This window comes from Megalobrama amblycephala, linkage group LG23 (genome assembly GCF_018812025.1).
Source record: "Megalobrama amblycephala isolate DHTTF-2021 linkage group LG23, ASM1881202v1, whole genome shotgun sequence".
NCBI classification, from domain to species: Eukaryota; Metazoa; Chordata; class Actinopteri; order Cypriniformes; family Xenocyprididae; genus Megalobrama; species Megalobrama amblycephala.
In genome coordinates this window covers 24,950,280-24,963,191 of record NC_063066.1, presented here as the reverse complement: position 1 = coordinate 24,963,191, position 12,912 = coordinate 24,950,280, and the positions used below count along the sequence as shown (strand labels likewise).

At 35.5% G+C, this 12,912-nt stretch overlaps 1 protein-coding gene across 1 annotated transcript; it reads left to right on the top strand.

The window, feature by feature from the left end:
* Nucleotides 1-643: 643 nt before the first annotated feature.
* On the top strand, nucleotides 644-12,850 carry LOC125258667 (probable ATP-dependent RNA helicase DDX41). Its single transcript, XM_048175615.1, has 17 exons — nucleotides 644-861; nucleotides 1,342-1,431; nucleotides 1,586-1,739; nucleotides 2,648-2,722; nucleotides 2,813-2,873; nucleotides 2,963-3,099; nucleotides 3,188-3,260; nucleotides 7,170-7,323; nucleotides 7,490-7,626; nucleotides 8,066-8,228; nucleotides 8,433-8,564; nucleotides 9,399-9,470; nucleotides 9,558-9,654; nucleotides 10,025-10,174; nucleotides 11,697-11,768; nucleotides 11,991-12,101; nucleotides 12,238-12,850. The coding sequence occupies exons 1-17, from the start codon at nucleotides 835-837 to the stop codon at nucleotides 12,372-12,374; spliced, it is 1,842 nt and encodes a 613-aa protein (XP_048031572.1). The 5' UTR covers nucleotides 644-834; the 3' UTR covers nucleotides 12,375-12,850.
* The last annotated feature ends 62 nt before the right edge of the window (nucleotides 12,851-12,912 follow it).

Genomic DNA, 12,912 nt, shown 5'->3' with positions numbered 1-12,912 from the left:
AAGGATTGAGATCTCTTGAGAAATGTTTTGAGTTTTTGTTTCCATAATTTTTTTTTCCCGACATCTTTGACTCTATCCAGGTTATATTCAACTAGAAAACATTATCTTAAACATTTGGAATGTAGATTTATACTATACCATTAATGGCCAAGTGTATGTTGGCTTTCTGTTTTACTTTGTTGTTTTTTATTATTATAATTATTATTATTATTCACTTTTGATACTGTGAAAATCTTTCATGCTGAAAGATTAAAACATGACAGTTTTGAAAAAAAAAAAACAAATGTGTTGTGTTTGCTTTCTAAACATATCAGCAGATTAGTTTTAAACAAGATATTGAGAAATATAATAAATAAATGGGCATAATTTGGAAAATTGCAGTTCAAAATTTAAGTTATTCACCTTGGAGTTGTTTTCATGGTGAAGTTTATGCTAAAACAAAATGTCATTTATTCTCTCTCGTTTCTTTTAAAACCGTGTGACTTTAAGGAGATTTTAGGAATGATATTTGGGATGGTAATGATTAATGACTGTTATTCTGCCTTCCGATTTCTTTGTGTGTTCAACAGAAGAACGAAAGTCGTACAGGTGTGGAACAACTTTATGGTAGAAAATATGGACGATCTTATCTGAGAGACTTTCGTTTCGTTTAGTCCCTTTTGGGCCACCGTAGTGTACGTAACATGTACGTCACGCTTCTACTGCGCAGTAGCAGCGTAGCATGCTAGCGAGTATAAACAATACTTGACTGAATGTAATGTAACATTTATCTTACGTTTTTATACTAAATATCATCCCTAAATTATAAGCTTGAAGCCAATAACTTCGAGCACCATGGAAACAGAAAATGGACCCAAAAAGGTGAGTGCTATAATTTAAATAAATGCGTCTTAAACAGATTCGAGAAACATTCACCCACATCAAAGAGTATAGAAGTCAATATAAGTTCTTTGGCCACATTCACAGTATTAAACGTGTTTAATTCCCTACTGGTTACTATATTTATCCATTATACAATGACGCTTTAGTTTACATAACGATTTAAGTTTACCCTGCTTTAATGTAAATAAGCACAAAGAGAATGTGTGCTCCTGAACTGCTTTATAACGTTTTAAACTTGTTTAACATTAATTCCCTACTGGTTACTATATTTATCTATTATAAAATGACCTTTTAGCAGTTTACATAACGAGTTAAGTTTACCCTGCTTTAGTGTAAATAGGCACGTATGCGAAGAGAATGTGTAGCTGAACTGCTTTATAGCGTTATGTGATGTTGTATGACATGTAATGTATGCAGTTTGTATTATATGTAATGCTGTGTGACTTATGTAATTGTCAGAGAAACTACTCTGAGAAGTCTGGATCTGAGGGCTCAGAGGATGATGACTATGTGCCGTATGTTCCTGTTAAGATTAGAAAACAGCAGATGGTAAGCAATCTCTACCACAGCATGCTCATTGGTTGTCATGAGAAATGTTTTTATTTCCTGTGGCAGCTCTGTGGTTCACTGCCACTGTCTTTGTTGTTTGCTGTCACCTTGTGGTTCTTGAGGAACTGTCTCATTCTTTTGCTGTGACCCTCAGCTCCAGAAGGTGATGCGTCTGCGTGGGAAAGGGCTCACAGAAGAGGAACAGAAAGACAGTGGTGGAGAGCAGAAAGATGAGGATGAGGGTCTGGGCCCCCGATCCAATGTCAGTCTACTGGACCAGCACCAACACCTGAAGGAGAAAGCTGAAGGTCTTTACACGCTCCCCTGTGCTTCATTACTTATTTACAGTGTAATGCTGTGGTTCTCAACTTTTTTGACTGTCTAACAATATTTGAAGGCTCCCTTTTCATATAATATTAACATATCTATCTATCTATCTATCTATCTATCTGACTGTCTGTCTCTCAATTTCAAATGAGCTTCAGTAGCATGACTATGTATCACAATTATATATTAATTATACTAAAAAGATATATATTAATAATATAAAAAATATATATATATTATTATTATTATTAATTAATTAATTAAAAGATTTTATATATATATATATATATATATATATATATATATATATATATATATAAATTTAAAAAGGGGAAAAAACATGTATAAATCATGTCACATGTAGCATAGAAAATAAAGTATAGTAGATAAAATCCATCTAAATAAATGGATAAATAATTATATATAAGTATATATAAATAAATATATTTTTTTTTAATGTACATATGTACGGAAACAACTTTGTCTTTAGTGCATCAGTCATTTCAAACTTTCAGTTGAGGTATTTAGTTTTCGAGGTATTAAATTGAGTTTTTTCAGTGCGTTCCCTTTGGAAATGTTTGTTTTTATCACAATTTTTAGCTTGTTTAACCATTGTTTGAAATTCAAGGATCCAAAATGTTATTTAAACCTGTAAATGAAAAAGATTTAGTATTTTTATTGTGAAAATTAAAAGTTAAAACAGAAATGTTTAAATTTGTAATATTCTGCTCTATTTCTTGGACATGTTTATTTTTCAATAAAAATGTTTTCACTTAAAGTATACTGATAGTGTAGTTTGAAAAGGGGAAAAAAATACTTATTTTCTTGAGTGGTCTCTGTAAGTTTTATCATAATTATTTATACTCAGTTCTTACATTAATAAATCTAGCTCGTAAGGAGTCTGCCAAGGAGAAACAGTTGAAGGAGGAAGAAAAGATTCTGGAAAGTGTGGCTGAAGGCAGAGGTAAGCTAAAACAGAATCATTTACCAGGTTCTTAAATTTATTGGTAAAAAGTATTTATCGTAAACCTGCATCTTTCAATATCTTTATCAGCTCTGATGTCTGTAAAGGAAATGGCCAAAGGTATCACATACGAAGACCCAATAAAAACAAGGTGAGATGCCTTTCACTCTCCATTCATTTGTTAAATCAAATGTGTTTTTTGCAGTAAAGACAACACCAAACTTATGATATTCTCTTCAGCTGGAATGCACCACGTTATATTCTCGGCATGCCGCCAGCACGGCATGAACGTGTACGGAAGAAGTACCATATTCTTGTTGAAGGTGAAGGCATTCCACCACCCATTAAGAGCTTCAGAGAGATGAAGTTTCCTCAGGGTAAGATCCATCTTGCCTATTTTACATGCAGCACCTCACTCACAGCTTCACACTAATGGCCCACTCTTAACTTTAATGGTCTTTGCAGCCATCCTGAAAGGACTGAAGAAGAAAGGAATCGTTCACCCAACACCCATTCAGATTCAGGGAATACCAACCATGTGAGTCGCATGTGGGGCTGTTTTGCTGGGGGCGATTTTCAGTCATTTATCATACAGTGTCAGGGGGCCTTAGATGGTTTTAGCTTTTTGTTCATTTTAAAAAGTGCAAATAAATATAAAACATTTAGCTTTAATTCATATATTAGGGGTGGCACGGTACATAAAAAAACACCCGAACCATTCAGTTCGCTTGTCTCGGTTCGGTTCGTGTGTGTGTGTCACACGGTTCGACGCATGCGCAATGTAGCCCCGTGCTCAGACATTTTCGCGCAAACATACATATAGACAGTAAAAGTGGAGTAAGGAGTGCTGCAGAAATGGCAAGTGGAGGAGATAAAGAAGGCTGCCCGGAGTTGGCGGATGTGCCCGCGCCGTTCAAATCCGGTGTGTGGGAACATTTTGGATTTCATGTTACTTACGATAACGAAAGTATAGCCAGAATTGTCAACTTTGTCTTTTTAACTGCAGAGACAATAAATGCTAAACTGGAGTGGCAGTTTTTCAGCTAAACATTCACAGCATCCAAAAATCAAATTACAACCGGCTGAAATGTTTTGAAATCACTTGTATCCTACCTGATCGAAAAAAATCCAGACTTTCACTCGATCTGCCTGTGTCCGTTTGAGTCTTTTCAAATAGCGTGCTATAGTCAGCTCGTTAACGTTGGCCGGCAGAAACGCTCCGCAGTGTTTGTCGTTGAGTTGTATAGGACATGAGCTGTTGGCACAACTTGCATCACACGTTTTTTGGATCATCTTTTACAATTTCAAAGTGCATCCAATTCTACACTTTAGATTTTCTTATCCCAGATATTGTTAAAGATTTAATCCCTGCCACCAAGATGCTCCTCTATCGGTCACGGATCATGGTTCATCAAGTGAAACTTAAATCTGTCACAGGGGTGGTTGGATTTATTCACACACATTAAAAATATTTTTTAAAAGCTTCTTTCTTTTCACATTTTTATTTACAGCATTAACATAATAGGTTGTATATTAACCTATTGGGAGAGAACCGTACATCTATGTAAAATCAGATATTGAGCGCAGCCATATCTCATTTCATAACACCTCTGCGAAGATTCGACTGTGAGATTGGTAGTCGAATCAGACTCCTCCTATCGAAGCGTCGAATCGTCGACTATTCAGGGTCACCCGTAATATATTTTGTTTAAAGTATTTTGACTTGTTTAAAAGACAGAGCTTTAAGGGTCCCTTTCTTTTTCTTTTAAAATATTTTTTTTTTTGTAAGAGCTACACTGAAGTTGGCAGTTTGATAAATGCAAGTTAATTTCAATCTTTTGTGTGCTAAAAAGGCACAAGTTCCTATAGAGATAAAATACACATTCACACATTTTTTTCCAAGTAAACGAAAAGCATGTCATCAATGTCTTCTCTCTTGCTGTATCAAAATCTCACCTAGCTTTTACTCAGAGATGGTCCCAATAATGTGCTTAAAGTCAAGTCAAATTCAGTTAGTGCATGATTACATTACAAAAATGTTAATACTGTATCCTAAATTGTGGATAATTAAGCTAATAAGCTATATATCATATGCTGAAGGAAATTTCTGGATTGTTAAAGATTAAAAGAAAAAATAACAACAAGAACCGTACAGAACCGAAAACCGTGACCCTAAAACGAACCGTGGGTTTTGTGAACCGTGCCACCCCTAACATATATATATACACTATATTGCCAAAAGTTTTGGGACGCCTGCCTTTATGTGCACATGATATTTAATGACATCCCATTCTTAATCCGTAGAGTTTAATATGGAGTTGGCCCACCCTTTGCAGCTATAACAGCTTCAGCTCTTCTGGGAAGGCTTTCCACAAGGTTTAGGAGTGTGTTTATAGGAATTTTTGACCATAAATTTTCTTCTAGAAGCGCATTTGTGAGGTCAGGCACTGATGTTGGATGAGAAGGCCTGGCTCGCAGTATCCACTCTAATTCATCCCAAAGGTGTTCTATCAGGTTGAGGTCAGGACTCTGTGCAGGCCAGTCAAGTTCCTTCACACCAAACTTGCTCATCCATGTCTTTATGGACCTTGCTTTGTGCACTGGTGTGCAGTCATGTTGGAACAGGAAGGGGCCATCCCCAAACTGTTCCCACAAAGTTGGGAGCATGAAAATGTCCAAAATGTCTTGGTATGCGGAAGCATTAAGAGTTCCTTTCACTGGAACTAAGGGGCCAAGCCCAACTCCTGAAAAACATCCCCCCTCCACCAAACTTTACACTTGGCACAATGCAGTCAGGCAAGTATCGTTCTCCTGGCAACTGCCAAACTCAGACTCGTCCATTGGATTGCCAGACAGAGAAGCGTGATTCGTCACTCCAGAGAACACGTTTCCACTGCTCTAGAGTCCAGTGGCTGTGTGCTTTACACCACTGCATCCGACGCTTTGCATTGCGCTTGGTGATGTAAGGCTTGGATGCAGCTGCTCGGCCATGGAAACCCATTCCATGAAGCTCTCTACGCACTGTTCTTGAGCTAATCTGAAGGCCACATGAAGTTTGGAGGTCTGTAGCTATTGACTCTGCAGAAAGATGGTGACTTCTGCGCACTGTGCGCCTCAGCATGTGCCGACCCCGCTCTGTGATTTTACCACTTCGTGGCTGAGTTGCTGTTGCTACTAACAGTTGACCGTGGAATATTTAGTAGTGAGGAAATTTCACGCTTAAATTCACTGAGCTCCTGAGAGCGACCCATGATTGCTTTATTTTATAAACCTGTGGCTATGGAAGTGATTGGAACACCTGAATTCAATGATTTGGAGGGGTGTCCCAATACTTTTGGCAATATAATGTATATATATTTATATATAGTTGCAAGCAAAAAAATGTCAACCCCTGGAGACTGTAATAATTCACAGATGTAAGCTTTTCTAGATAGTTTTTTTTTTTTTTTTTAAATTGCATCTATAACAGTTTAGTGGTAATATATAATATCAATATATATAATGTCAATATATAATGTAATTCCTTTGAGTTATAGAATTTTTTTGTAATACAACTATGTTGTAATTATTCAACCCCTATTCAACACGACGGTTTTTAAGTCACTTATTTGTATGGTATGGTACAAAAATTTTTAAAAACACAATTAAGTCTTTGGAAACTCTTTGGAAACAAAACTGAATTTGCTAGTGTTGTTACACATAAATACATTTAGCCCATGCATGTGCTAAAGTTGAGAAACAGATATGGCAAAGTCAAAAGAGCTCTCAGAAAAGCTAAAGAGAACAAATTGTTTTATTATATTGGAAAGTCTATGGCTACAAGAAGATTTCCAAAACACTAAAAGTTCCTAGAGACACAGCTGGCATCCTTGTTCATAGGTTTAAAATTTGTTGGACCAGAAAACATTTAAGGGTGTTGAAGAAAAAGCACAATATCATTAAAGGCACAATATGTAAGATTTTTGCAGTAAAATATCAAAAAAACGCTAGTCCAGTGTTATATATTTTGTTCAGTTGAGTACATACAATATCCCAAATGTTTCCAAATGTTCTATTTGTAAATCGTGAGAAAATCTTGATTTTTAACCAATGTCCGGGAGTCTCCTGTCAATATCCGCGTTACCCTCGGTTTCCGGTTTTATTTTGTAGAAACCATGGAAACACCAAAGACGCTTTAATATATTATGTTTTATTAGACAAGGGAACAACTGTTTGGTTACATTTATAGACATAGACATATTGTTATGTAACTCAACATGTTTAGTCTTATTGTTTAAATCTAGTCTTCTTAATTTTCCGAAAGTACCATGCTTTTACCATGCCTCAGAGAAAAACACTATTTTATTGGTCAAGGGGGTTTGAACAATTTTAATTGCATTTTAAAATATTAATTATATTGTCTTATAAACTTAACTTAATATTGAAATGTTTTTGTTTGTTTGTTTAGTCTCTCTGGCAGGGACATGATTGGTATTGCCTTCACCGGCTCAGGGAAAACCCTGGTTTTCACGCTGCCCATCATTATGTTTTGTCTGGAGCAGGAGAAACGGCTACCCTTCTGTAAGAGAGAGGGACCCTACGGGCTCATCATTTGCCCTTCTGTAAGCGCACTTTGTCTCTCTCACATCCTGTGTCATCTGCTAGAAATGAGATGCAGATTACCAACATGTAACAATATTTCACAATACTTCATCATATTAATCATAAGTTAAGAGTCAGACAGGAACAGTATGGTAATTTGTTGTATTTCTTTCTCTTCGTCTGTAGAGGGAGCTGGCGAGGCAGACACATAGTATCATTGAATACTACTGTAAACTCCTAGAGGATGAAGGGGCTCCTCAGTTGCGCTGTGCTCTGTGTATTGGGGGCATGTCCGTCAAAGAACAGATGGAGGTGGTAAAACAGTAAGTCACTTTATTTAAAGGGTTAGTTCACCCAAAAATGAAAATTCTGTCATTAATTACTCATCCTCATGTCATTCCAAACCACTTAGACTTTCGTTCATCTTCAGAACACAAATTAATATATTTTTGATGAAATCTGACAGCATTCTGTCCCTCCATAGACAGCTACGCAACTACCCCTTTGATGCTTCAAAAGTTCTATATAGAGATCGTAAAACGAATCCATATGAATTGAGCCATTGAGTCCAAATTTCCTGAAGAGACACAATCGCTTTATATGATGAACAGATTGAATTTAGACTTTTATTCACAATTTACACCTCATGACATTTAAAAAGGAAAAGGTCATAAAGGACCAGGGTGTCATACTGGGTCTTTATTTGGATGCTGATTGATATAGAAATCCCTTATAAACTTATGAATGATGGTGTAATTGTAGCGGGGTGCACATGATGGTGGCCACTCCTGGCAGACTGATGGACCTGCTGAACAAGAAGATGGTGAGTCTGGATATCTGCCGTTATCTGGCTCTGGATGAGGCTGACAGGATGATTGACATGGGTTTTGAGGAGGACATTAGGACCATCTTTTCTTACTTTAAGGTACTTTTCTGCTACATCTCATGATTAGGCTACCCAATTATAGAACATTTAGTCAGTATATGTATAGTATATGTATATACTTTAATATTTTCCTGAAAATGTAGTGGTTTTAACATTTGATCATCAAGGATAATAAAGGGTAATTCCACCAGGATAAGAGTGTGTTGTTGTTTTTTTGTTGCCCAATATTATGGTCTGCTTTAGGGTCAGAGGCAAACGCTGCTCTTTAGTGCCACTATGCCCAAGAAGATCCAGAACTTTGCCAAAAGTGCTTTAGTGAAACCCATCACCATTAATGTGGGCAGAGCTGGAGCTGCAAGCTTGGACGTCATCCAGGTAAGACATTAAGATTCATATAAGGCCCAGCATTATTCTTTCCTCATGTTCCATTCGATCCTTTTATTCTATCATCATTTACTCAGCCTCACGTCATTCCAAACCTGTGACTTTCTTTCTTCTGCAGAATATGAAAGAAGATATTTTGAAGAATGTTGGTAACCAAACAGTTTCAGTTCCAGTTGACTGCTGTTGTAATGGAAGTCGATGGGAACTGAAACTGTTTGGTAACCAACATTCTTCAAAATAGCTTCTTTTATGTTCTGCATAAGAAAGAAAGTTATACAGAATACAGATTTGTAATGACAAGAGGGTGAGTAAATTATGACTAATTTGAATCATAAATTACTGTTTTGTTTTTTTTAAGAAGAAATTGAATTCTTTTATTCAGCAAAGATGCATTAAATTGATAATGTCACAATAAAGACATTTAAGATGTTACAAAAGATTTCTATTTCATATAATTCTGTTTCTATGAACTTTCTAATCATCAAATATCCTGGAAACAAAACGGTTTACACAAAAATAACAAGTAACTCTTTTTGATAATAATACAAAATGTTTCTTGAGCAGAAAATCAGCATGTTATGATTTCTGAAGGATCATGTGACACTGAAGACTGGAGTATTTATGCTGAAAATTCAGCTTTGCATCACAGGAATAAATTACATTTTAAAATATATTCTAATGGAAAGCAAATGTTTTGAATTGTAGTGATATTTAACAGTATTATGTTTTTTTTACTGTATAATTTTTTTTTTTCAAATAAATGCAGCTTGGGTGTGCATAAAAGACCTCTTTCAAAAAATCTTACCAAGATCTTGTGTGTTTTAGGAAGTGGAATATGTCAAAGAGGAGGCCAAAATGGTTTATCTCCTGGAGTGTCTTCAGAAGACCCCACCTCCGGTACGTAGCCTCTCTTTCTTGTTAAACCACATTTGAGAACCCTACAATATCACTTCTAAAGGTCATACCTCTTACATTGTGTCTTAGGTATTAATATTTGCAGAGAAGAAAGCAGATGTAGATGCCATACACGAGTATCTTCTGCTGAAAGGTGTGGAGGCGGTGGCTATCCACGGAGGAAAAGGTACATCATCCATCTCAATCTGCTTGTAAAGCACACACAATCAATCAGCTGTATGCATGTTGGCTCCTGCAGCTACAGACACTCTCCACCGGATGTCAGTTTCTGCTGCAGTGTGGCTCCTGTCATAGCATTGGGTGATGGACGTGCGTGCTAAGCCAGTGTTCAAAAACTATGTCAGAACTTTTGATCTCACTAGTGGTGAACTCTGCAGTTTCTGTGGCTTCACTTGACAATGATCATACGCACTGCTGTTCTCATTGCCTAAAATATCTAGTAGTCTGTTATAAATGTGACTTCATTATGAAAGTAAACAGGTCATACAGTTCAGCCAAACACACACTCCTCAATAAACTCCATTTGTGCTTTTTAGACCAAGAAGAGAGAACAAAAGCCATTGAGGCATTCAAAGAGGGAAAAAAAGACGTCTTAGTGGCTACCGATGTTGCTTCGAAGGGTCTGGATTTCCCAGCTATCCAGCATGTCGTCAATTATGACATGCCAGAGGAGATTGAGAACTACGGTATGTATTCAGATGATTGTATTTTAAAAGTTTTGAATTGAAATATAACTAAATACGATTTTTATGAACATGAAAAAAATATCAAAAGTGACATTTATTTCAAATAAATGCTGTTCTTTTTATTTTTCTATTCATCAAAAATGTGAAGCAACACAACTCTTTTCAACATTGATAATGTGTTAATTTATTTATATATATATATTATAAATAACACATTAACACATTATATATACACACAGTCATGTGAAAAAGTTAGGACACCCTATTGAAATCCTTGGTTTTCCATATCAGAACATATTAAAAAATCACCTAGTGCTTGGCAGGTCATCAAAATTCTGTAAAAACAGCTGAACTATTATTACAATATAAAATAATTGGTTTTCTGTATTAGGGCATAATAAAAAAATAAAAAAATCATCTGGTCCTTGGCAGGTCTTAAAATTTGGAAAATAAAACCTCAGATGAACAACACATTACACATCACACCATGTCATTATTTATTTAGCAAAAATAAAGCCAATATGGAAAAAACATGGATGACAAAGTTAGGACACCCTATGATTCAGTTACTTGTAGATCCAATTTTAGCAGCAATGACTTGAAGTAATAATTTTCTGTATGACTTTATCAGTCTCTGATAAAGATTCTGGAGGAACTGCTCCAGTTTATTGAGTTCTGTGGACATTTGTCTATGCACAGCTCTTGCCGCAGCTTTTCAGTTGGGATGAGGTTTGGACTTCACTGGGCCATTGCAACATCTTGATTCTTTTCTTTTTCAGCCATTCTGGTTAGACTTGTCAAAAGTACCTACTTCAGTACCAATCGGTACTGAAATTTTAAAATGTGATGCTTTGAGCGCTGTTGAGCAGATTCATAAACACTTGTGATTGGCCATTGTGTTCTCACACTCATCGGGTATGTCTGCGATTGGCTTTTATAGAGGTGATCACTCTTGCTGATGATCAATTAATCATAGGTATTTGATTAGCAGTGCCTGATTGTTACTTACTCTCTTAATTCCTATGTTAATAGTAAGGGTGTCCTAAGTTTGTCACCCATTGCTTTTCCATTTTGGCTTTATTTTTGCTAAACAAATAATGACATGATGTGATATGTCATGTGTTCTTGTTCATCTGAGGTTTTATTTTTCAAATTTTAAGACCTGCCAAGGACCAGATTATTTTTTTATTATGCCCTAATACAGAAAAACATTTTTTTTTTATATTGTAATAATTGTTCAGCTGTTCAGCTCAGCTCAACAGTATTTTAAATAATGGTAATAAAAAATAAATATTTTAAATAATGGTAGTAAAAAAAAAAACAAAAAAAAAAAAACACTCCTTTCATATTTGACAAGTTTATACAATTACTAAAAACAACCTTGGAGCAGCTGACTAAATGTCTTCAAAAATTGGTTCAGAAAAGTGAATTTAGTTCCAAAGAAAGCTCCAGCATAATATAACTGGGTTTTTTTTGTGTATGTTAAGATGTTTAAAATGTATGTGACATGTTTATTCCACAGTCCACAGAATAGGCAGAACAGGTCGTTCTGGAAAGACTGGAATAGCCACAACATTTATCAACAAAGGATGTGGTAAGGTTTTTTTTATATATATATATATATATATATATATATATATATATATATATATATATATATATATATATATATATATATATATATATATATATATATATATATATATATTGTTTTCAATTCTTGTTATTGTATCATTCCATCTTCTAAGATAAAATTACCACAAACAGTGAATAATTATTTCAAAGCAATAGATAAACTATTTTTTTTTTTTCATAGATGAGTCTGTGCTGATGGATCTGAAAGCTCTGTTAATTGAAGCCAAACAGAAGGTTCCACCTGTACTGCAGGTCCTCCAAACAGGAGACGAGACAATGCTGGATATTGGAGGTACAAATTACATACTTGTTGTTGAAATGCCAGATAAGCACATTGTTGCAACATTCGCTTGTTTGTGCAAAGAGGCTCTGCGGTGGTCAAAAGTACAAGATAAAGGCATTTTTAACTTCTGCTTTTCCATTCCTAGGAGAGAGAGGCTGTACATTTTGTGGTGGTTTGGGCCACAGGATCACAGATTGTCCCAAGTTGGAGGCTATGCAGACAAAACAGGTCACCAATATTGGCCGCAAAGACTACCTGGCCAACAGCTCCATGGATTTTTAATGCTGTGTACTCCTTTGTCGTCACATCTTTCATTGAGAGACGCTTCTGTGTCATGTTTTGTCATTTTGTACAAAATGTATTATTCATGGAACTGTACATTGTTTTTTGTTTTTTTTATTCATTTCAGTGAACCTTTTGTTTGTTGCAAAATACAGCCACAAATACAGCTTTGTAGAAGTAAAAATATATTAAAGTTAATGGGTTCCCTAGAGTTTTCAGCAGGTTTTGCACCATATTGATGTTCATGTAATTGTGTAACAGCTAAAGTGTTACAGTATTTGTTTTTGACAGTTAATTGTTTATTTGCTACACATCCAGTGTATATATTTGACTGTCGATTCATGCGCCCTCTTTGTTTTATGATGCAAACTGCAATCAAATTCTTCTTTGAGTTATTTTTATTATCTGATTACATTTCTTTGCAACGTCCTGTTTATGACCAAGCTTTGGTCATTGTTAATAAAGTAGTACATCTATGTAAAGTTCTCAGCGTTTGTATGAAACCGGTGTGGACCATTTTTAGGTCTCTTGGTGGCGA

Coding starts and splice junctions, on each gene's coding strand:
- LOC125258667 (XM_048175615.1), top strand. CDS start 835: ATGGAAACAGAAAATGGACCCAAAAAG. Junction 2,874..2,962: donor GAAGACCCAATAAAAACAAG/GTGAGATGCCTT, acceptor TATTCTCTTCAG/CTGGAATGCACCACGTTATA. Junction 11,769..11,990: donor ATTTATCAACAAAGGATGTG/GTAAGGTTTTTT, acceptor TTTTTTTCATAG/ATGAGTCTGTGCTGATGGAT.